Below are 25,908 nucleotides of genomic sequence, written 5' to 3'. Positions count from 1 at the left end.
ATTGAGCTGTAAGAGATCTTCATATATTCTGGATACAAGTTTGTTGTCAGATATATTTTCTCCCAGTCTGTAACTTGCCTTTTCCTTATCTGCCTTGCAAACAAGTTTAATTTTTATAAAGTCTTATTTGTCGATTTTGGTTCATGTTTTTGTTTCCTAAGAAATCTTTGTCTCCTTCAAGGCAATGAAGATTTTCTTTTTTTTTCTTTCACAAGTTTTAGCTTTTATATTTAGGCTTATAATCCATGTCAAGTAGATTTCTGTGTGTGGTGTGAGGTAAGAATCAATATTCAGTTTTTTCAATATGGACAACCAGTTATTTCAGCACCATTGTTTAAAAATAGCATTCATTTCCTCCCTAAATTACCTTCACATCTTTGTAAAAAAAAATCAATTAACTACATATGTATGAGCCTAATTCTGTATTTATTCTGCCTCATTGACCTACATGTCTATTTTTTCCCATTATTACAATGTCTTGATTACTGTAACTTTATAATAAATCTTAAAATCAGGTAGTATGATTCTCCAACTTCATTCTTTTTCATAATTGTTTCAGCTATTTTAAGTCCTTTGTATTTGCATATACATTTTTATTTTATTTTATTCATTTATTTTAAAAGCATTATTTATTTTGAGAGAGAGAAAGAGAGAGAGAGAGAGAGAGAGAGAGAGAGAGAGAGAGAGAGAGAGAGAGATGGGGAAGGGGCCGAGAGAGGGAGAGAGAACCCCAAGAAGGACATGCACTGCCAGTTCAAAGCCCAGCGTGGGGACTCAAACACATGAATTGTGAGATCATGACCTGAGTAGAAACCAAGAGCTAGGTGTTCAGTTGCCTGAGCTACCCAGGACCCCTTTCCACTTACATTTTTAAATCATCATGGCAATCACTACTAAAAAATCCTGAGATTTTAATGAGGATTGCATTGAATGTATAGGTGAATTTGGGGGACAAATGACATCTTAATAATAATGAGTTTTCCAGGGTCCATTTTACCATTTACTTAGGGCTTCTTTAATTTCTCTCAGTAGTTGTCTTCTTTTCATTGTAGAAGACTTGCACATCTATTATGACATATATTTCTAAGTATTTTAATTTGTGGTGCACTATTTTTATTTCATTTTCTAATTGTTTTCTGCTAGTATATAAAATATAGTCATATCATGCAAACTTCTTAAATTCACTTATTAGCTACAACAATTTTTTGTTGATTTATTAGGATTTTGTACGTAAACAATCATATTACCTACAAATGTTTCTTAAATTCCATGTATGAGTGAAATTATATGGCATGTTTTCTCTGAATTATTTCACTTAGCATTATACCCTTTAGATCCATTCATGTTGTTGCAAATGGCAAGATTTCATTGATTTTTATGGCTGAGTAATATTCCATTGTATATACTTATACCACATCTACTTTATCCATTCATCAATTGATAGACACTTGGGCTGTTTCCATGTCTTGGCTATTATAAATAATGCTGCAATAAACATAGGGGTGAATATATCTTTTCAAACCAGGGTTTTTGTATTCTTTCATATTCTTTAGATAAATACCCAGTATTTTTTTGTATTTGGGGGGGTAAATACCCAGGATAGGATTATATGGTATGGTAGTTCTATTTTAAATTTTTTGAGGAACCTCCATACTGTTTTCCACATGGCTGCACCAGTTTGCATTCCCACCAACAGTGCACAAGTTTTTCTTTTTCTCCACATCCTCGCCAGCATTTGGCATTTCTTTTGTTGTTGATTTTAGCCATTCTGACAGGTGTGAAGTGATATCTCATTATGGTTTTGATTTGCATTTCCTTGATGATTAATGATGTTGAGCATCTTTTCTTGGGTATATTGACCATCTGTATCTTTTTTTGAGAAATGTCTGTTCATGTCTTCTGCCCATTTTTAATTGGGTTATTTGGAGGGGGGGGGTGGTTCTTGGTGTTCTTTCTTTGTAATTTTTAAGTCTTTTTTTTTTTTTCTTACCTTACTGCAATGTCTAGGGCCTCTAGCACAATGGCCATGATAAGAAGTGAAGTATCTTCTTGTCCTAGGGAGTATCTTTCTTTCTTCCTTTTTCTTCCTCTCTCTCTCCTACAATGGAGGCAATTTTATTTCTCTCCTTCCAATTCTTCTTTCTTTCTTTTCTTTCTTTCTTCCTTTCCTTTCCTTTCCTTTCCTTCCTCCCTCTTTCTCTTTCTCCCTTTCAAGTAATCTTTATACCCAATGTGGGGCTTGAATCCATGACCCTGAAATCAAGAGTCACATGGTCTACCAACTGAGCCAGCCAGGCATGGAAGTAATCTTTCAATCTTTCATTATTAAGTATAATGTTGGCTATAAATTTTTTATAAATTTATATTGCTATATTGAGGAATTTCTCTTCTTTACCATATTTTGCTAAAAGTTGATTTTTAAAAAAATCATGGTTGTTGGATTTTGTCAAATCCTTTTTCTGCATTTATTGAGAGGATATGATTTTCTCCTTTACATTGTCAATAAGGTTTATTATGTTGATTTAAAAATTTTTTTTTAACATTTATTCATTCTTGATAGAGACAGAGTATGAGTGGGGGGAGGGGCAGAGAGAGAGGGAGACAGAGAATCTGAAGCAGGCTCCAGGCTCTGAGCTGTCAGCACAGAGACCAACACCAGGTTCAAACCCAAGAACCATGAGATCATGACCTGAGCCAAAGTTGGCTGCTTACTCGACTGAACCATCTAGGCGCCCTTATGTTGATTTTTGAATGTTAAATCAATGTTGCATTCTTGGGATAAAAAAATTTGGTCAGGATGTGTTATCTTTTATGCATGGTTTTGGATTTGATTTGCTAATATTTGCTGTTATTTTTCATAATTACCTTTTCCTTTATTTATTTTTTTAAATGTTTATTATATTTTTGAGAGAGAGAGAGAACATGAGCAAGAGAGGGGCAGACAGAGAGGGAGACACAGAATCTGAAGAGGTTCCAGGCTCTGAGCCGTCAGCACAGAGACTGACATGGGGCTCAAACCCACTGACCGTGAGATCATGATCTGAACTGAAGTTGGATGCTTAACTGAGCCACCTAGGCGCCCCTTTCCTTTATTTTTAACAAAAAATTTTTAGATGTTTACTTTTGAGAGAGAGAGAACACAAGTGGGGTAGGGGTAGAGAGAGGGAGGGGGACAGAAGATCTGAAGTGGGCTCTGCACTGGCAGCAGAGAGCCCAATGTGGGGCTCGAATTCATGAACCATGAGATCATGACCTGATCTGAAATCTTACGCTTAACTGACTGAGCCACCCAGGTGCCCCCATAATTACTTTTTCTGAATTTGGTATCATTTAGTCCTCATAACAACCCTATGGGATGGGCATTATTATTACCCATTTATGGAGAAGGGACATAGGCACAGCTGGTATTGAGATGTACTCTCAATCACTTCGTCACTGTCTCTAATTTGTTAATGTTGCTCTCATGCTCTAGTATGTGCTCAATTTCTAAAACTGTTCCTTAATAAAAAGAAAGTGTATCCTGTTGCTGGAAATTTTATTCCATGAATGATCACTGTTTGTATGCCCTTATATTTAATATATTTAAATTTTTATGTTCCTTATATTTTTCAAAAACAGAAGTAAAAATAGAAAATTCACGACTATGTGGAAATTTAACAACACGTTCTTGAACAACCTTCGGGTTAAAAAAGAAACCAAAAGGAAAATTAGGACATATTTCAAGACGTATTAAAATGATGTTACTTATAGCTTTCCATATATGGCCTTTATTATGTTGAGGTAATTTTCTTTTATTCCTACTTTGTTGAGAGTTTTTATCATGAAAGAATGTTAAATTTTGTCAAATGCTTTTCTGTATCTATTGAAACGATCACATAACTTTATCCTTTATTCTGTTAATATGGTGTACTGCATTAGTTGATTTTTCTATGTTGAACCATTCTTGCATCCCAGAGACAAATCCAACTTGGTGTATGATCCTTTTACTGTGTTCTTGGATTCAATTTACTCATATTTCTTGAGGATTTTTACATCTATATTTATCTGGATATTGGCCTGTAGATTTCATGTATTGTCTTTGGCTGGGTTTGGTATCAGGGTGATGTTGGCCCTATAAAATGAGTTAGGAAATGTTTTATTTTTAAAATTTCTTTTCATATTTATTTATTTTTGGGAGAAAGAGAGACACAGCATGAGCAGTAGAGGGGCAGAGAGAGGAAGACACAGAATCCCAAGCAGTGCTGACAGCTCAGAGCCCGATGTGGGGGTCAAACTCATGAACTGATAATGACCTGAGCTGAAGTCAGATGCTTAACTGACTGACCCACCCAGGCACCCCAGGAAATGTTCTTTCAATTTTTGGAGGGAGTGTGTAAGAAAAACTGTCATGAATTTTTTAAATGTTTGGTAGAATTCTCCAGTGAAGCCATCTGAATCTAAACTTTGCTCTGTTGGTAGGTTTTTGATTACTGATTTGCTCTCCATACTAGGTATAGGTCTTTTCAGACTTTTTATTTCTGTGGCATCAGTTGTAAAGTCTCTTCTTTCACTTATAATTTTCTTTTCTTTTTTTCTAAATTTCAGTTTTTTTTTTTTTTCTGTAGTTTTCTATTCTCTATTTCATTTATTTCTACTCTGATCATTGCTATTTCCTTCCTTCCACTAACTTTGGGCTTAGTGGGTTCTTTTTCTAGCTCCTTGAGTTGTAGGTTTAGACTGTTCATATGAGATCTTTGTTCTTTGTTAATGTAGGCATTTATCACTACAGACTTCTTAGTGCTACTTTTGTTCACATAAGTGTGAGTATGTTGTATTTTCCTTTGTTATGAGATATTAAAAAAAATTTTTTTTAAATCTTTATTTACTTTTGAGAGTGAGCGAGCAGAGGAGGAACAGAGAGAGGGGGAGACACAGAATCTGAAGCAGGCTCCAGGCTGTCAACACAGAGCCTGATGTAGGGCTCGAATTCATGAACTGTGAGATCATGACCTGAGCCAAAGTCGGACACGTAACTGACTAAGCCACCCAGAAGCCCCTGTCATGAGATATTTTCTAATTTCCTTTTTTATTTCTTCTTTGACCCAATGGCTGTTCAAGAGTGTGTTAATTTCCAAAGTTGTGAATTTTCCAATTTTACTTCTGCAATTGCTTTTTAATTTTCATTTCATTGTGGTCAGAAAAAAAAAAAACTTGGTTTCAGTCTTGTTAAATTTGTGAAGACCTATTTTGTGATTTAACATGTCATCTACCCTGGGGAAAGATCCATATGTGCTTGAGAAGAGTGTGTATTCTGCTGCTGTTGGGTGAAATGTTCTGCATATGTCTGTTAGTTTCATTTGGTGTATTGTGTTACTCAAGTGCTTTGTTTCCTTTTTGAACTTCTGTCTGGATATTCTATCCATTATTAAAAATGGGGTATTGAAGTCTCTTACTATTATGCTATTACTGTCTATTTCTTCCTTCAGTTCTGTTAGTATTTGCTTTCAGTCTATATGTATTCTTAAATCTGAAGTAAGTTTCTTGTAGACAGTATATAGTTGGGTCTTATATTATTATTTTCAACTCAGTTAACTCTAAATGATTTGATTGGGGAGTTTAAACCATTTACATTTAAAGTAATTATTAATAACGAAGGATTTACTATTGCCATTTTGTTGATATTTTTCTTAGTCTTGTTATTCTTTGGTCTGTCTTTTCGTCATTTGCTATTCTCCTTTGTGATTTGTTGATTTTTTTTGTATTGATAAGCTTTGATTCCTTTCCCTTTTACTATCGTATAACTTCTATAGGTATGTGTGAGTAGTTACCTTGGGGTGTACAAAAAATATAACAGTTTATTTTAAGCTGATAATAACTTAAGTTCAACTGTATACAAAAACTCTATACTTTAACTTCTCCCCCTTAACATTTTTTTGTTGTACCACTTTGTGTATCTTTTAACATTTTTATAATCATTTTTCCTTAACATTTATACTGGAATTAAAAGTGATTTAATCGCCACCATTACAATAATACAATTCTATATTTGTCTATGTATTTATCTTTACATGAGTTTCATAATTATGCTATTATGTGGCTTTTTACCATCCTTTTGTTTTAACTTGAAGAATTCTCTTTGGCATTATTTTGCAAGGCAGGTATGTATTTTGTAAGGCAGTTGATGAACTCCTTCAGCTTTTGTTTATCTGGAAAAGTCATTATTTTCCCATTTTTGAAGGATATTTTTACAAAGTAAATATTATTCTTTGTTGGCAGTTATTTTTCTCTTAGCACTTTAGATCATCCCACTTTTTCTGGCCTGCAAGATATCTGTTGAAAAATCTGTTTACAGTCCTATAGGGATTCCCTTGTAAGTGAAAAGGCTCTATTCTTCTGCTTTTAAAAATAATTTTGGCTTTTGACAACTTGATTATAATTTGTCTTTCTTTGGATTCCTCTTTTTTAATAATCTTCTGGCTTCTTGGATCTGGATGTCCATTTCCTACTCCAGATTTGGGAAGTTTTCAGCCATTATTTCTTTGAATAAGCCTTCTGGTCCTTTCTCTGTCTCTTTCCCATCTAGGACTCAATGCATATACTGGTCTGTTTGATGGTGTACTACAAGTCTCTTTAGCTTTGTTCATTCTTTCTCATTCTATTTTTGCTCTTCTGACTGAATTATTTCCAATGACTTGTCTTTGAGTTCATTATCCTTTCTTCTGTTTGATCTAGTCTGCTGATGAACCCTCAAATGAATTTTCACATCAGATTTTGTGTTATTTTCAGCTCCATGATTTCTGTATCATACTTTTAAAATCTTTTCTAAATGTTTATTTTTGAGAGAGAGAAAGCATGAGCAGGCTGACAGGGGGGATTTCATAATCAGAAACTTGGTGTCTTTCATTAATTTGGGAAAATTCTAAGTCTTTATTCTTTTGAAGAATTTCTCTGAAATTCCAATTAGACATATAATGGACCTGTTCATTCTATTTTCATTCTCCCTTAATCCCTGTTCATAGTTTTGATTTTTTATTTTTCTGAGCTATATTCTGGGTTATCTTACTTTCAGATCCTCACTAATTTCTTTGTTTAATCTGTTGTTTAACCATTCATTCCAGTTTTTAATTTTAATATTTTTAATTTAAAAATGATTTCCAAATGTGCCTAAAGTTTTAAAGTCATATATCAATACTTTTTACTTTCTTAATTCACATAAAAATTTTGTTATGTATTTGATTAATTCTAACATCTTTAATCTTGGTAGTGTAGATTCTGTAGTGTAATTTTTCATCTTATGCTTATGTTCTGTGAAATTTTATCTGTTAGGATTCTGGGTTTAAGGTATACTTCTCAAGGGGCACCTGGGTGGATCAGTTAAGTATCCGACTTTGGCTCAGGTCATGACCTCTCAGTTCAGTTCCTCAGTTCAAGCCCTGCATCAGGCTCTGTGCTGACAGCTCAGAGCCTGGAGCCTGCTTTGGATTCTGTGTCTCCCTGTCTCTCTGCCCCTCCTCTATCTGCACGTGCTCTCTCTTTCTGAAAAATAAACATTAAAAAAAAAACTTTAAAGTATACTCATCTACAAATGATTTGCATCTGCTCCTTCCAGGTTCTTGAGGTTACTACCAAGCCAGGATACCAATAAACTACATTTTCAGTTGGGTTTTATTTATTTTTTTCTCCAAGTTGACAGAAGTGGTGTGAACTTGTGTGAGAATAAATTTGCCATACATTCTCAGGAAAGACTTTTCTTTCCCAATTTGTACCTCCATCACCCAAGACCAAGGCAGAGAGAGGCACAAAGCCCATCAACCTTTGACAAAATGCTTATTTTTCATAGTCCATTTCCTGAAGATATACACTTTGAGAATTCTGGGATTAAGTTGGAGGGAATGAAGTCTCTGATTAGACTTCATCACAAGGTATTGCCTCCAATGTCACCTTGCCAGACCCCCAACACATAAAATTAACATCCAAGCTTTAGGCCAGCAGGAAGCAGCTAATAACCACCTCCAACCCCAAGGCAAACATCTGTGTGGTACTTTAACATTCTGCATTCACTCTGTGCGTGTGCGTGTTTTGTTTTGTTTTTTTACCTCTGAGGAATTTCTTCACTTCTTTGAAAAAGACTGAATACTCTCTGCAGCATTTTAAGGTATTTTTCTGAATCTTTGTTCAGCCAGATGGCCCTGGTTTCTACTTCTATAAACTAGGAGCTGAGGGTCATATGTTGAGAATGAAGGGGGAAGAAAGAGTTTGCTGGAGAGAGTAAAGGTTTGAAATGGGGGAAAGTGGGAAAGCAAATAGTAAAGTACTAAATAATGAAAAGTTGGTGGTGACCATCAGAATATATTATAAGGATCAATCACTTGATAAGACTTTATAGCCTTTGGCTATATGGTAGCTTTACATCTGATGCATAACCATTTAACCTTGGACAAATCACACCCTGCTTGTATCTACCTGTATCATGGGGGTTGTGAAGACAAATGTTACAAAATCCAACATTGAACTAAAACCACTATTTCCAGCAAATAGTAACTGACTCATGATGTGAGACTTGTTTTACAGACTTTTCTATTTAATAGATTTTGTTGAAACCAAATTAGCAAAGTCCTAATTACTATGTGCCATTTACCATGATATAAAAATAGTATTGCTAAGCAAAACTCAGATATATTAAAGTGGTTTCATTACTAATATTTTACCTGTGGTAACCAAAATGAACTTTTATCTAGTTATGTCACAATAATCCAAAAGAATCTTGGCATTCATACCATAGGCAAGCTTTTCAGTAGAAAACATAAAGACCTTAGAAAGTACATAAATAATTTACTTCAAATGTTCACCAAAATGAAGTTAATGTCCAAATTTTAGATGGCTAAATATTTTCTAGATTTGGCCTTTTCCAGATTGTCATTCAATAATATATTCACCATTGTTCTAGCTGCCATGAGATAAAAATATAATAAAGTAACTTATCCTTAAAGAATTTCCATTTTTGGTGGTGGAATGCTTTTGTGAGAAATCACAAAACATTATAACGACACCCTAGTACATGTAAGTTTAACTACACACTATTTGACCTATCATCCGTATTTGGAAGAATGTATTCATTGTCAGGCACAATGATAGCATCCATGATTGTAGGAGTTTAATTTTCCTAAATTTAATTTTCCTGGTTGTTTTGGCATTGTGATTAGGTCACCATATTTTATCCCAATTAAGCAACTGGCAATCATGTTACAAAACTGCAAGAAAAAAAGGTTAACATGGGCCTTGAAGATGAACTCATTGATTCTGGGGTATATAACAATACTCCAAAGATAGTATACTATCAACTCTCATCTTAAGTGCTTTTACTTGTTCCAGTGGTAGGTAGCATCTTTTTATCAGATAATCTATTTTAAAGACTAAAGTCTTCCCTGGTAAAAGTGCAGGAGTGTGAACCTTTCTTTGGTAAAGTACCTGTTCTATTGATCATGCCAGAAAAAGTTTAGTAGGTGTTTTTAGATTAGTGTACAGTTTTTTTTTTTTCCCCAACTATCTGCTTCCAGGAGGTTAAGTTGAAAAGTCTAGTTATTTCAAAAGGGCTACTTGTCCTTATCTCAATTCCACTCAAGTGTAGTCAACAAAAGAAAGAGTGATTTAGGTAGTTTTAACTTTTTGAAAACTGAATGAGTTTTAGACGAACCACCAAAATGCATTCAAAGTAGTAATGGTTGTTTTTCTAACTTTATTTTTATATTGCTCCATGGTTCTTTGTAACTAAGTCCTTAAAGTTAGAATGTTTTTAATCAGTGAGAAACGTATGCAACAAGTGCTTTAAAGAGGCTGACAGTAAGATGAAATTGGCATTTAATGACAGCAAAGAGAGTGATTTGGTAATCAAGAAGTACAACTATTCAAACAGGTATAGGATCTTTTGCTAAAAAAAAAAAAATCAAATGTCAGTTATGTTTTGTTATTTGCCACTACATAGGCTTTCCCTACCATCCTTCTACAATACCAAGAACTCACTGAAAAAGCTTCATTAATTCAGAAGGATCAATTGAAAGTGTACTTCTAATAATGTAAATTCAAATTCTCTTTTAAATACAGATTCCTCTGGATTTTTTTCTAATGAATAAGGAAATGGTTTTTGGTCAAGATATCTTTCTCAGTTGAAAATTTGTTGTTTTAAGTACAGTTATGTGTCTTAAATTTGTTAATTTCATTATAAAAAGAGAAGCATAGACAATCTACAATTTTAGGAGACACTCCAAAAGGAAAAAGCTTTGATCTATCTTCTGAATTACAGTGTCTTGGTTTATTGTGTTTTACTGCTTTTTGAAAAGTACATCACACAAACAAAAGATTCCCTTAACAAGACTTTTAGACTTTTAATTCTTCCTCATTTAGCTTGGAACATCAGCAATTAAAAGTATGAAAACCCAATCTAGATATGATGCAGTTTATGCTGTAGAAGCATACTTTCATAATTTTGAACTTAACTATAGATGCTTTTACTATTGTGATAGTATTTAGCCACTTTGTGATTACCTAGAGGTGAGAGGTATGACTGGGAGAGGGCACAAGGGAATCTTCTGGGGCACCAATGCCGTCTGTCTTAGTCTGGGTGGTGGTAACACGAGTGTAGGCATACATAAAATTTCACCTAGCTGTACACTTAAGATTTATGCCCTTTGTAGCATATCTTATATCTAAAATGGTAAAAAAAAGGTAAAAAAAAAAAAATGAGTATTTGGCTACTTTATGAAATGCCTAATATTTTTACAGTGAATTATTAATAAGATTTTATAAGTCCAAATGTATAGGGGAAAAACAAATTATCTGATGATCATGGCATAAGAATTGCTAATCTCTTTCAGGTAAATTATATCTGAAGCTAGAGTAAAACAAATGAGAGGTCTCTGGTATTCTATCAGAAATGGTGTCAGGAAGAACACAATGTATCGATTTAACTACAAAGGACAGAAGTGTTAAAACAGAAGCTTAAACAACAACTAGAAGATGAGAACATCATCAAATAAGTGACATGACTACGGCATGATTATGTGATTTATGATTACCCATGCTTTTTACTTTTGCTTTTTACTGTTTCGGTTTTGTCATTATATTGCTTGGACTTCCAAAGGGTGGGGAAGGAAAGGAATTCAAGTTAAATTAGTTTTGTTTCTTATTTCCAACTGTTGTTTTCAGTGTGGTAAAAAGCTGAAGTTATGACTGTAATTTTAAAATTATGCATTCTACTTCCCCATCTATTATGGGAGAAAAGAGTTGGTTTACACAGGGAATATAAACAATCTGCCTCAAATTTTTTTTTTTTTTTTTTTTTTTACTTTTGCACAGAACTATGTTAATTCTCATCACCTCCAAAAGCCTTTGAGAGGATTAGCTGCATAGACCAATATTGTTCTATATTAGTCAGTATTAAGCATATGATGTCACCTTGTTTCCACCCCTCCTCAAGCTTTTTTTTTTTTTTTTTTTTTTGGTGGGGGAGGGGAAGGGAGAGTTTTTGGGCAATTCTCAAAATTCTGTGGCTTAAATTCCACTAGCTGACACACATGATTGACAACCTTACACTCTCAAACCTGTTTGAAATGGGTCAAATACCTAAGCGCTGCAGAACAATGCAATCCAACCAGCAATTCCCCATAAAAGAGAAAGGGGGTGTGATTAGGTTCCAGCTATTAAGTTATTGCAAAAACAGTTTAGTGGTTTGTTTCCGCAACAGTCATAGGTTAAGCTCGTATTTTCTATCTTAATTAGCTCTAAATAAACCACTAGGCTAGAAGAGGTAGGATATATAGCCAAAGCATGGAGCAAGTGGGGCCAACATTAAGAGCGTTACGGAGGTCTTTATACCGACCCTCGGCATCGGTTATCGATCATTAACCCTGCTGGGGAACTTATCGAACGGAATTTGTGTGAGGCTTATCGAGCCACAGGAAAGGAGATGCAGGAGGGAATATAAGCTTCTAATAAAAGAAACGCAGCAACAATAGCAGAGGAACAGCTCTGCCTGGTGACGTAATGGCTGGCAGCAGTCCAGCTTCAGCAGAGCTGCTGCTACCTCAGCATCCAACCTCTCTCAACACAGTCCAGCTTTGGCGGAGCTACCGGGGCCGCTACTTCTTGCGATGCCACTTTGTTGGTGCCACCAACACCTTACCTCGGAGGGCCAAAACACCGAACAAAGGGTTGTCCTGTTTCAAGTTGTCGGAACCCACACTCTCACTCACTCAACCCCGCCAGCCTCTGAGAAACCGAGTCAATCCGCTTCTTAAGTTTAGGGCGAGAACGCTGGCGCACACTCCAGGCGTGCCTCAGTTTCCCCAAGCTGCTCTCGGGTCCGCCTCTCACTGTCCGATCCCCCCTCCCCCCCGGCCCTCAGCCCGAGTTGATCGTAGCGGCCCCGCTCACCCGCCCGGCCCCGCATGCCCGTCCTCCCGCCTTACCTCCGCCAGGTAGAGGTTGAGGAGACAGAGCGTGGAGAACTGGAGACAGGAGGGGAAGCAGTAGAGCAGCCAGTGGGGGAAGAAGTGCAGGTGAGCGGGCGGCCGGAGCAGGGGCAGGGAGCCGCTGAGCGAGAAGGCGGCGGAGAAGAGGGTGGTCCTGAGCGCTGCCCACAGGAGACAGAGGAAGAGGCAGAGGCTCTGGTAACTCAGCCGCCGCTCCCGATAGAGGAGCAGCCGCCACAGCTGCAGGTAGGCAAAGGCGAAGAGCGCGGCGTAGAGCAGGGCGTGCAGGATGCTCAGCGCCAACTGCACCGAGCCCGGCACCGCGGCGCCTGAGGCGGCAGCGACGGCGCCTCCGCCTCCGGGCGTCGAGGGCTCGCGGCCGGCCGCCGGACCCGGCACAGGCACCCTCATGAGGGGGCTGGGGAGCGGGCGAGAGAGCGCGGGAAGGAAGAGGCCGGACTCGGAGCCGCCGTCGAGGGGGAGAAGGATTTCCCCCTTACCCCCCACCCACCCCAACCTCCAACCCCAGGAAGCGCCGTGACAGGACCCGGAGCCCCGCGCAGAGCAGCCGCGGTTTTCCGGACCCCGCCTCCTCTCCCCGCCCGCCCCCCCCCCCCCGGGGGTCTCGGCTCCTCCTGCTGCGGCTCCGCTCGGTAGCTGCAAAAAACAACTCTCGGCTGGAGACAATCAGCTGAGAAACCCGAGCATTTGAGGCGCTCGCTCCGCACCGTGGGCTCGCGCCGATTGGCCCAGGTGGGCACGCCCCCTGCGCGCTTCACTCGGAAGGCCACGGGCCACAGGACCCGTCGCTCGAAGGCTCTGAGATCTGATTGGATACCCACTTTCCTCGCCTTCTCCCTCCCCTCCACTCCCCACCCACACTGCCGATTGGCCCGGCAACTACACGGCCAGCTCGCGCCGGCGGGAGGACTTGGTAGTCGCCTGTCACCTGGGGCGGCTTTCGCTCCGCCCCTTGCGCTTCCCATTGGTTGGAGAGGCCGCACGTAGGGAGCACGAGGAGAGGGAGGAGCCTTGGGGGGTTGTTTTTTTTTTTTTTTTTTTTTTTTTTTGCTTTGCAGGTCGACCCCTCCGTGCGGTGGTGGCAGTAAGTGTGAAGGGTTTGAGTGCTGCGCTCTATTTAGTAGGTGGGCGCATCGGTTAGCCGCTGCCCGCCAGAGGGGCACGGCGCCGCCTTCTGCCTTTTCTTCACGTGGCGGCAACTGTTGGCTGCGGGAACAGTCCGGGTCCTTCCGGGTAGGTCTGGCCCGCAGGTCTCCGCAGGTAAGTGGCAGCGCTGGTCCCTCAATCGAGGGGCTGTGGTTTCCGCCAGCACGGATGGGCCGCACCATCGAGTTCTGGAGTTTGGCTTAGAAGGGATCGCCCGGATCCTTCTGAGGGCCGCTTTGCTTTCTTCTTTTTTCCCCCTGCATAAGCGGCGAGAAAAACATGACCCCTTTGTGGGGAGAAAGGATGGAATGAGAAGGGTGAAATGAAGCTTGAAGCAAAAAATTTCCTCGGAAAATGTCTCTTAAAGGAAGAGGGGTATTAGGATGAGATGGAGGTCCAAGCGACAAGTGAGTAGGGGGAATGTGGGTCTTTGAAAGTTACAATTTGGAAAGATGCTCTGGGCATAAGTTTAGAGAAAAAAGGCAGAAAGAGAACTGTAAGTCGTTGATGAACGTACTGTCTAGGAAGAAGTAGAATGGTTTGTACTCCTTAAATTCCACACGTATTCCTTCAGACCTCAATCCTGTTTTCGGTGGACGGTGGCGCTACTCTTGGGCCTCAGACAGGTACAAAACAAATGCTGTGTTATTACTGCAAATAAGTGAGGGAACTTCCAACCTGTATTGGACTGACATGACATTGCTGACTTTTTTTTTCTTTCTTTCTTGTGTTTGGTAGTAAAATGAGCAAAGTGACACAAAATGATGTATTTTCCTTAGAATGGGCACATCACAGATTCAGTATCCCTGTGAAAGACACTGCTACATGTACTGGTTCCACCAACTCTGCCTGCCCTAACTCACCATACTTTGTCCTAATGTTTTGTGCAAGAGGAGTGTTGCTACCTTCTTTCCAAGCTAAGTGATCTTCAGGGAACTTTAAAGTCCGTTTTGTACTACAGATTCTGGGACAGTGGTTCACCCAGGCTCCAGATACTGGTGTGTTTTGGATTCTTCATAGGACAGACTGTGATAGACGTTTAGGCCTGGCACAGTTATGTGGATCCCTCAGATGCAGCGGAGCAGTCAGCTGAGCAGGCTGTTCATTGCAGCCTAGAGTAGTGTACAACTTGTTGAAAGAAATTAATAGGTCTAATCCAACATCCACACTTTAGAGAAGGATCTCATGTTTATTGGAATTTACAAGATACTTCCGAGAATGTGGTTAGAGCACTTACACAGTTCTTTTTAAATTGCGACAGAGTGCTTATGGCAGCAGTGAGTTAAAGTGAGTTAAGCAGTTATGTGCGTAAGTGCGTAAATTAAGCATGAATTCAGAGTTTGGTGATTTTAGGCACTCATCACAATCAGGGGAACCTCTTATTCCCTGACATGCCTTTTTTTTTTGTATCTTCCATAATGATGGGGTACCTGTTTCAGTTCACGAATAGACTTTCACTTTCAGACTTTCACCATGAAAGTCTGTTTCTTTTATATTTTCTACTCAGAGTCATAGTAAACAACATCAGGATAATACCCATACTGGTTTTACTATGAAATAGTTTTGTGAATTTTTTTATCCCAGAGCAAGTCCAGATAGCTGTCTCTTTTCTCCTTCCTTTTTTTAGGGGTGCATGATGGGCATGCAGTTGGGGCAGATAGAGGATTTTGCCCCAGCTGCCGTGAAGGGGCTGTGAAGTGGAGAGATGTTGAGTCTTTTTTTTGTCCTGCACCGAGTCTTAGCTGATAAACTGTGCTGAGAGCTAATCAACATTTTATTTGAGGCTGGTTCAGTGAGCAGGTTGTCTCTAGTAGCAGCATTAAATTGTTAAGCTAATTTTTGCCAGAACGTTCTTACAGGAAGTTTGTAAGCATTTATTGTTAATCATAAGGGAAATTTGAGTCTATAAAGGGGAAACTAACCAAAGTCTTCTAGAAAAACTTGCTGCTTGATATTCTAAAATATGAAAGTGTTCAAATGCACAATGGTTGAATATTGTTCTAGAAGGGTACATTATTCTAGCACAGTGGTCTTCAAACATTTAAAAGCAGAACTTTTTTTCCAGTATTATTATAAATAGGACCCAATCCCAAAGTGGGAAGAGTCACTCACCAGCTGCTCCAGCTGTGGAACACATGAAGGCAGATCCTTCCTCCTGCCCTCCCTGCAAGAAGAGGAGTTTTCCTGTTGAAATTTTTCCTCCTCATTGCCCCCTGGGGGCTCTCTCAGTATTCAGGTGCTGAACAAAATTTTGATGCATTTTATTTGCAAGCTTTAGCTCTTTTTGTACTACAGTCTCATTGTTCCATGCTTACAGTGTTTGTCACCCTTTTGTATTTGACCTTAATTGTCACACATTTTTTCCAACTTTAAATGACTTGTGCAGGCATACGTGTTTAGAGTTTAGGGATGAGGCAAAACTTACATCTTGCATACCACCTCTGATTAGTGCTGACAGGAACATTATCCTGATGAATTGAGGGGACCCTCCAGGCTCTAAGGGTAGGAGTCTGCATGTAGTTGGGAGATGTGTGTACTATTGGCAAATATTTGCCTATGACTTCCGCCTTCTTTTAGTATTGACACCTGTTGTGGTTATAGTCCATTGCATTTGAAAGAGTCCTCTTCTCTTTTAGAATCTTCCCTATAGTGAAATTGGGTCAATTTCCTGTGAATTTTTTTTTTTCTTTAACATTTATTTATTATTGAGAGACAGACACAGAGCGTGAGCAGGGGAGGGGTAAGGAGAGGGGGAGACACAGAATCTGAAGCAGGCTCCAGGCTCTAGGCTCTGAGCTGTCAGTGCAGAGCCCGATGCAGGGCTCCAACTCACAAACTGTGAGATCGTGACCTGAGCCAAAGTCAGTCGCTTAACCAACTGAGCCACCCACGCGCCTCAATTTCCTGTGAATTCTTTCACATTTTCTGCTTTAAAAATCTAGTATATGTATTTATGTTCAAGTCACTCTCCCCTTAGCTATTATTAAAACCGATAAGGCTAGGCTGGGTTATACTGTAATAACAACCCCCAAACTTCAGTGGTTTAAAGCAAGTGTTTAATTTCTGCTCTCTCTGGGTTATCTGGGAGCTTTGCCTTATGTTGTCCTCTTTCTGAGACTTGGTTCAGCAGAGAAGGCCTCATTTTTTTTTTTCATTTTTAAAAAATTTTTATTCATTTTTGAGAGAGAGCACAAGCTGGGTTGGGGCGGGGTGGGGGGGAGGGAGGGAGACGGAGAATCTGAAGCAGGCTCCAGGCTCTGAGCTGTCAGCACAGAGCCCGAAGTGGGGCCCGAACCCATGAACTATGAGATCATGACCTGAGCCGAAGTCGGATGCTTAATCGACTGAGCCACCCAGGTGCCTGAGAAGGCCTCATTCTGAGTGTTATCATTCATTACAGCAGAAGAAAAGTGAGTTGTGATTCATGAAACGTATATATTGACTCTTTCTTTAAAATTTTTTTAATGTTTATTTCCTAAGAGAAAGAGAGAGACAGAGCATGAGCGGGGGAGGGGCAGAGAGAGAGAGGGAGACATGGAATGGGAAGCAGGCTCCAGGCTCTGAGCTGTCAGCACAGAGCCCGACGTGGGGCTCGAACTCATAAACCATGAGATCATGACCTGGCAGAAGTTGAATGCTTAACTGACTGAGCCACCCAGACCGCCCCCCCACCCCCCCCACCCGTATATATTGACTCTTTTTTTTTTTTAATTTTTTAATGTTTATTTATTTATTTATTTATTTATTTTGAGGGAGGGAGAGAGAGAGCATGAGCAGCGAAGGGCAGAGAGAGAGGGAGACAAAGAATCCTAAGCAGGCTCCAGGCCTCTGAGCTGTCAGCACATAGCCTGACACCGGGCTCGAACTTATGAACCACAAGTTCATGACCTGAGCCAAAGTTGGATGCTCTACCAACTGAGCTACTCAGGCACCCCTATATTGACTCTTAAAAGCTCCCAGAAGTTACATATGTCACTGTACATTTCATTGGCCAAATCAAGTCACTTCCTATTTCAAGGAAGTGGAGAAGTACAATTTTAACATGTGTAGAGAACTAGAAACATTTGAACAATCCACCATTTTTGTCAACAGATATTCTCCTTCTTACATGTAATTCATCTTTGGCCCTTCCCAATGGATATAGCCCTCAAATCCCATTCAATCACTGTACCAAGCTCAACAGTCCAGGATCTCTAAGTAATGCCCAGTAGTGTTAATGTCTTAGGACATTATAAGTTACCTGTTTCCCACCTCCCCTTGGATACATAGGATAGTGTAGGGACAAATAACTATAATACATGTGCCAATTTGGAGAGGGGAAGAATGGAAGACATACACCAGACTTTAGACTGTAGCAACTTTGAAATATCACTGGGCAGATATTGTTAGGGCTTTTGTTCTGTTCACTGGTTTCTCTAGGTCAGTGCTTCTCAAACTATCTGCTAAGAATGACCAGTTTTTTAAAATTCCAATTTACTTTGAATTTTTGTTAAATACAATAAAAATGAATTATAAGAAAAATAAAATGAAAACACCTAGCACATGACAAGCCTGTTAAAAATTTTTTAGATTCATAAAACACAAAACTACTGTGTAAAAAGGACTATAAAAACTTTTTGACATTTGTTCTCAATTTCTTTGTTTATCTCATTATTGTAGACCAGTATCGAATAGTTCATATTCTGGCATATGCCCTGGGGCATAGTTCTCCATGGTCCTTGGCTTTACTCTGCAAGAGGTCTTTCCGTCTTTATTATCTTTGGCCACATCTGAAGTTGGCTTTGGATAGTATGGCCCCTTTCCATGGCTGAGCAGCTTGTCAGCTTGCTCTCTGACAGAAGGGTGGGGGCTAAAGGACTGTGTAAGTATTAACCAGCTAGTCTCTTGGATGGCAGTGGTTCTTTGACTACCTTTCTTTGAATATCTTATTAAACATAACCAACAGCAACTATCACACAGTGTTCATCTTCTGACTACCAGCCTCCTCTCTTAGGGCCATAAAGAGGTTCATTAGCCACACAAGCCTGGGTACATGCTCATTATAAATTCATTAAGTATGTGTCACCTCCAAATTATTATAGTGACCGTTTCAGCAAATGTTTTGTCACTCCTTACTGTGGATTGCCAAGCTCCAGTCTCTGATGAAAGTTTCCTTGATTAGATCCTGAACAGTCCTTGCTTCTTGGCCTCTAAGCCAATGTTTTGGGGTTCTTGTTAAGGTAGCACCTCATTCTAGTTTGTATAATAGTGAAGATAAACTAGATTATGCTGTAGTGATGACCCCTCAAATCTCAGTAGTTTAAGGCAATAAGGTTGATTACCTCCTATGTCACATGCTAATTACAAATCAGTGAGGGTTCTCTGTTGTGCTCATTCTGGGACTCATGCTGAGGAACAGCCACAAATTGAGCATTTTTAATGACTGTGACAGAAGAAAATAAATCCTGCCCTATCACACACTGGCTATTAAATTGTTGCCTGAAAGAAACATGAGCTTTTGCTTACATTTATTAGCCAGATTAAGTCACACAGTGGGCACAGCTAACTCACTACAGGTGGGAGGTGCAGGAAGCTAAGTGTAATCTCAACTTCTACAGAACTGGAACTATTTACCCCATACCAATGAACTACTACACCAAGGTACCAATGTCACATTTCTCAAGGTATTCATCTCTTTATTGATATTTAGATTTTGAATCATTAAGTATTGTTTTCTATTCTACTTTCTACCTACTGGAGGGAAAAAGTCACCGAGTACCTTTTGTATCTTTGCTTTTACTCTGTTCTTGCTGGTCTTCTCATTCCCCACCCTTTCCCATCAAAATTTCTCTTTTTAATTTAAAGATATTTTTATGTGGAGAACATGTCTCTGGGCAAATGCATTTTATTTTCCATGCATGTGAAATGAACAGTCTTCTGTGGCCCCACAAGGATAGGTTGGATTAATATGAGTAAGAGCTATGGAAAATTTGATTACATACAAGTAACAACTTTAATTCTTATTTTATTTTATTCCAGTGTAATTAACATACAGCATTGTATTAATTTCAGGTGTACAGTGTAGCAATTCAACAATTCCATATGTTACTCAGTGCTCATCCAAATAAGTGTATCCTTAATCCCTTTCACCTGTTTCATCCCCCGCCACCCTCCCCTCTGGTAACTCTTTGTTCCCTGTAGTTAAGAGTCTGTTTTTTGATTTGTCTCTCTTTTTTTCTTTGTTGTTTTGTTTTATTTCTCAAATTCTGCATGTGAGTGAAATCATATGGTATTTGTTTTTCTCCTACTTCTTTGCTTAGTATTATACCCTCTAGATCCATCCATGTTGTTGCAAATAGCAAAATTTCATTGTTTATTTTGGCTGAATAATATTCTATTATGTGGGTGTATGTATGTATATATATGTATGTATGTACATACTTACATATGCATACCACATTTTCTTTACTCATTTACCTATGGATGGACACTTGGGCTTCTTCCATAATTTGACTATTGCGAGTAATGCTGCAGTAAACGTAGAAGTGCATATATCTTTTTATATTAGTGTTTTCATATTCTTTGGGTAAATACCCAATAGTGCAATTACTGGATCATAGGGTAGTTCTATTTTAAATTTTTTGAGGAACTTCCATACTGTCTTCCACAGTAGCTGCACCAGTTTGCATTCCCACCAACAGTACATGAGCGTTCCTTTTTCTCCACATCCTTGCCCGTAGTTGTTGTTTTTTGAGCTTTGATTTTAGCCATTCTGACAGGTTCGAGGTGACATCTCATTGTGGTTTTGATTTGCATTGGCCTGATGATGAGTGATGTTGAGCGTATTTTCATGTGTCTGTTGGCCATCTGTGTACCATCTTTGGAGAAATGTCTGTTCATGTCTTCTGCTCGTTTTTAAATTGGATTACTTGGGGTTTTTGTGTTTTTGTTTTGTTTTGTTGGGTTTTTTTTGGTTTTTTTTTTTTGGTTTTTTTTGGTGTTGAATTATGTAAGTTCTTTATATATATTTCGGATACTAACCCTTTCTTGGATATGTTATTTGCAAATCTTCTCCCATTCAGTAGATTGTCTTTTAGTTTTGATAGCTGTCTCCTTTGCTGTGCAGAGCTTTTTATTTTGATATAGTACAAATACAATGACTTTAACTTTTCAATCATAAATGAAAAGGTATTTAAAGAGTCAGATGGTTTTATATAAGACTTCAAAAGTCCCCTTGGTGTCTTCCGCCTCCAATTTCTTATTCCTTAGGGGGAATTATTTCAGTTGTTCCCTATTTCTTTTGGCATTCATCTTCCTATTTCCAATAAACTTGGCTTTTGGTCTTGTGAAAGTGAAGATTTAGCTCTTTTATTTCTTTTCCCACACTAATTGTATGTTCCCTTACTTTCTGTCTCCCCATCTTCTGAACTGTGGTTGTCATAGATTTGGTTAAATCATTATTCAGTGCTTATTTTATTAAGACCACATAAACTATATTTCTGGTTGATCTCTGCAATATTCTCTGCTTTAAGTAATTACTTAAATAATCAAATTTATCAAAGATGGAAAAATTGCAAAGGTTAGAGTTACTAATGAATTCCTATCCCTGAAAATATGTATGTCAGAATAATCACCAACATCTCTAATTGACCAAATGCGTAGTACTTCAACATCTATAATTTCATTTGTCCAATGAAATAGATGTGGGAAAGTATTCTAGCACTGAATGTGCAGTTAGACCTTTTACTGCTACAAAATTCATTCTAGGGGAAAAAATAATGTGTTAACCCTACTGTCCAATTTAGTGTTAAAATAACTGAATTATAACCACAAGTCCAGGAAAAATTATATTTATACTTGACTCGTTCAAATGTACTTTTACTTAAAAGGTTCATTTTTAATTAGGTTTTGGTTATTTCATATAGTAAATACATTATATAGTTATTCCCTTAGCCTCAGGATGCATGCATTTCCCTTCCCCCCAATAAAGAAAATATTGAATGACCTATTTTAAACCATCCTCATTAATATAAAGTGGCTTTAAAATACACTGGTTTAAAATGGCTAAAATGTGTAATCAATGTTAATGCCAAGGATACTCCCTAATTATATCATTAAAATTACTTTTTTATATGCCTCTCACTCACAGTCCTCACTCATTCTACTTGAATTTTTGAACTCTTGGCTCATTATTAAATATTGATGACAAATTTGTTCACTGATATAAATTAGCTCTAATGAAAAGAATGTTAAGAAGTAATTAGTAATTAGCTCCTTTTTTAGGAATACCTGCTTTTAAAGGAGAGGTATTATATGCTTACTGATCGTATTGAAAGAGCAGATTAAGTATCTAGTACAATTTTCCCTAAATTTTCATTCTTTTATTATTTTATTTCTTACAGAAAGTCTACCCCTCTCATTGTGAGTAATTTTTTGCTATTTTTTTCTGTCTCTTGTTTTGAGATAGTGATCTTTTGTTTGAAAGGTAGGGGTTCTATTTGAAATTAAAAAAAGTTAAAAATCTCACCTATACCTGTGGGTATGTCTCTCCCTTCTGGAAGTATGATATTTTTATATTATATTAATTTTCCTAAACTGTCTTCTTTTAGAACTTAGATACTTTAGATCATCAGTGGAAAACTTTCTGAAAGAAGAAATTGTTGGAGAGAAATATGAAAGTGGCAAAATGGGAGACAAAGAATTGACAACAGATGTAGAGGACAGCATGGAAGTAAGTGCAGCTTGGAAGAAGAGAGGAGAGTATTGAAACAAGTCTGAGTTCAGAAGGTAGAGTTGAATTAAAACTTGGGTTGAAAAAGATACTTAAATGTCTAAGCTGTATAAGTAAGTCTAAGTCGTATACTTAAAAAAGTGTATTTATGGGGCACCTGGGTGGGTCAGTCAGTTAAGCATCTGACTTCAGCTCAGGTCATGTGAGTTCAAGCCCCGTGTTGGGCTCTGTACTGATGGCTCAAGCCTAAAGCCTGCTTTAGATTCTGTGTCTCTCTTGCTCTTTTTCTCTCTGCCCCTCCCCCACTTGTGCGCGCATGCTGTCTCTCTCTCTCTCTCTCTCTCTCAAATAAACATTAAAAAATTATAAACAAATAAAATGAAAACTATATTTAGAAGGAACATTATTAGTTTTTTTAATATGAAATTTATTGTCAAATTGGTTTCCAAGTTTTTTTTAAAATTTTTATTTACTTTTGAGAGAGAGAGAACATGCATGCATGCATAACAGGGGAGGGGAAGAGAGAGAGGGAGACAGAGGTTTCGAAGCAGGCTCTGTACTGATAGCTGCTAGCCCCATGTGGGGTTCCAACTCATGAACTGCAGGATCGTGACCTGAGCCGAAGTTGGTCGCTCAACCAACTGAGCCACCCAGGTGCCCCTTAAATAGTTTTAATAGCTATCTTCCAGGAAATTTAAAGTAAAAAGAATGTAAACATAATAGATGTAGGTTTTGGATGCCTCACTCCCATGGTAATGGTATGAAATAACTATTTGAGTATTCATTGTAAATCTACTTTGGGTAGAGAAAGATAAAATGACCAATTTAAAACAAGGATTGGATAAGGTTTGAGACTTAGTTTTAGAACCCTTAAAAATGACAATTAGCTTAACATACTCTAGTAAAGATCTATTAAACATAAAATATTTCATATTGTATTTTCTGGATATCTTTGATATCTTTTGCAAGTATCCAGAATCAATCGTATTATCAAATCAATGTCATTATAGATATCCCTCTCAAATGTTTACTGGAAGGAAATAGGAAAGTATTAACAAAATCAAATACGTAAGTAATGTCTTACATTATTCTTCTTGCAGATTTTACTTCATTCATTTGTTTAACAAATTTATTCAGCAAAACTTTGTTGAATACCTACCGTTGCTAGGTATTGTCCTAGGCAACAGAACACAGCAGTGAACAAAACAGACAAAAATCTCCTGCCCATGTACAACTACAGCTGATGATGTCTTCCAGTTTCAATATATATAGAGTTGGCATCTCTTTTGTCATGATGTGCATTTTTTATAAGTCAGCAGTAGACTCTCTATCAGAACTGAGCCCTCAGAAATACTTCAGTACATTGCAACCGGGAAAAGCCTCCTTAGCTTATTTTTGTCAAGCTGGTAAGTATTTTTTATATTCTGACGTGATTTTTGTGATGTTTCTCTTGCTATTTAATCAGTAGTATTGCTGGGATACTGTCAAGATTAGTATTATGTGCTATAAAGCTGTTACTAAAATATATATGCCTGAGTTTAAATCATGATTGTGCCAGTTGACCTTCTGTGTGATTTTGGTTAAATCACTTAGCCTCTCTGTGTTTTTGTTGTCATCCATAATGAGGAAATAATACTTTATAAATTTGTTGTGAGGATTAAATGACTTTATTCATGTGACTTAGTCTTTAGTAAATACTAGATAAGAATTAGCTATTAGTAGAGTAACACCTGAATTTCATCCAGTCCTTTAAAAAAATTTTTTTATAACGTTTATTTATTTTTGAGAGAGAGAGAGAGAGACGGAATGTGAGTGGGGGAGGGGCAGAGCAGAGAGAGAGGGAGACACAGAATCTGAAGCAGGGTCCAGGCTCTGAGCTATCAGCACAGAGCCTGTTGTGGGGCTCAAACCCATGAACCGCAAGATCGTGACCTAAGCTGAAGTCCGATGCCTAACCAACTGAGCCACCCAGGTGCCCCTCATCTAGTCATTTCTGAAAGTATACTTCTTGATATTTTTAGCAAGTGGACATGTTTAAAGTATTTTAAAACTTTAAGTGAAGAATTAGCAATGCTTTTATTTAATACTCTGCTTTAGTATACCATTAATTACACTGATTAACTAATGTAAGTATTGAACATAACTAAAAATGTAATGGTCTCATTTAAGTCTTTATGCCTTAAAAAATACTATTCCTGGAATTAGTAAGTGAAATTAATCCATGTTTCTGTTGGTTCTTATAATTGTGATTTGAAAATGGTATTTTAAAATCATTTTGAAAGTTTTGTGCATGTATACATGTGTGTTGTGTATATGGAAACTTGGAAAAATAATGCCGAATGTTAGCTTTGAATTAAACATTTATTTATTCTTATTTTAGAAATTTTTAAAATTCACTTACAAAATTAAAATCATCATAAAAACATTAGAAATAAGAAGAATGAGGCAATAAGAAGTAAGGGTATAAAATTATATAACCAGGTATGTTTACTTGATTATTGGTTGTATTGTATATACTTGTTGGGCAAACCAATCCATTTCTTTTTCAGTTTGCAGCTTTGGGCCTTAATTTTAAAAATTCATCTTTCCTAAGGAGCGAGCCATAAAACATTCATAAAACATTTCTTATTTTAGATTCGCCAAGAACTTCCATATTTCTTGAAGAACTGAATGAGGCTGTTAAACCTCTCCAGGACTTTGGAATTTCAGTTGCAAAGGTAGAAAGATATTTTTTTGTTACTAAATTATTAGTGACAAACATTTTATAATTATATGACTTAATGCTGAGTATCTAAAAATACTTACGTTTCAGATCTTTTTCCAAACTGGAAAAATATTTTTTTTCTACTTTTTTTTCATAAGAAAAAACAGAAGCACAGAAGATACTTCCAGATTATGGTGTAAATTAGTACATGTAGATAAAGAAAAAAGCTGTTCAGAATTTTTTGTTAGCTTAGAACTTAATTTGTTTTATAAACTGTTTCAGTTTTTAATGCTATACTTAGGCTTTTTTGCTTTGTTTTGCCTGACAAATATAGTAGATCTCCACATTCAACTATTTATTCAATTTCTATTAGCACAAACTGAAGTATCAAAATTGAGGTAATTGAAGTATTTTTTTGTTTTCTGTTCTTCTAAGTCTTTATAATTGCTTATGTTGCAGTTTTTCCTTTATTTTTAGGACAAAGTCAAAACAGCCTAACTTGAAATGACGTATTTAATTTTTTTCTCAAAAAATGTTCAAACTTGCCATGGAGTATTATGGAAAATTTCCACATGCATCATGGATTAGATAGCTACATGAGCTTTTCATTTACTTTAATCTTAGAATTTGTACCTCAGAAAATTGAATGATTAATAACCCAGTGATTATTAAATTCTGTCAGATTAGTGTCTGCCTGACTTTCTGTGTACATTTATTCTTTCTTAGTTCATTAGCCTTCTGCTTCTGAGAGATGGCTGCTGACCCACTTGGTCCCTGCAGCTAGAGTTCCCAGGGCAGGAAGCATAGAAAGGTTAACTAACCTTGCCTATTAAAGGGAAACTCTTCCCTCTATCCACAGAACACTTCTGACATCAAATGTG

The 25,908-nt window shown here is 37.6% G+C and overlaps 2 protein-coding genes across 5 annotated transcripts in view; one reads left to right on the top strand and one right to left on the bottom strand.

The window, feature by feature from the left end:
- The window catches only part of GPR137C (G protein-coupled receptor 137C), a 65,834-nt gene extending 52,670 nt beyond the window's left edge, over positions 1-13,164 (bottom strand). Inside the window, exon 1 of one of the 2 annotated variants that reach the window (XM_060619857.3) lies at positions 12,444-13,164. In XM_060619857.3, the coding sequence (XP_060475840.2) occupies positions 12,444-12,857 (414 nt within the window). In that variant the 5' untranslated portion in view covers positions 12,858-13,164. The remainder of the gene's footprint in view (positions 1-12,443) is intronic. The other variant, XM_060619856.3, reaches the window with a different exon arrangement.
- Positions 13,165-13,499: 335 nt separating this feature from the next.
- The window catches only part of TXNDC16 (thioredoxin domain containing 16), a 136,381-nt gene continuing 123,972 nt past the window's right edge, over positions 13,500-25,908 (top strand). For 2 of the 3 annotated variants that reach the window (XM_060619852.3, XM_060619849.3), the window contains exons 1-4: positions 13,500-13,727; positions 22,202-22,379; positions 23,424-23,729; positions 24,958-25,040. In XM_060619852.3, the coding sequence (XP_060475835.3) occupies positions 23,567-23,729; positions 24,958-25,040 (246 nt within the window). In that variant the 5' untranslated portion in view covers positions 13,500-13,727; positions 22,202-22,379; positions 23,424-23,566. The remainder of the gene's footprint in view (positions 13,728-22,201; positions 22,380-23,423; positions 23,730-24,957; positions 25,041-25,908) is intronic. The other variant, XM_060619850.3, reaches the window with a different exon arrangement.

Source organism: Panthera onca, chromosome B3, assembly GCF_046562875.1.
Source record: "Panthera onca isolate mPanOnc1 chromosome B3, mPanOnc1 haplotype 2, whole genome shotgun sequence".
In the NCBI taxonomy this organism is placed as follows: domain Eukaryota; kingdom Metazoa; phylum Chordata; class Mammalia; order Carnivora; family Felidae; genus Panthera; species Panthera onca.
Note: the sequence above shows the minus strand (reverse complement) of the source record. Positions and strands in the feature narration are given on the sequence as shown.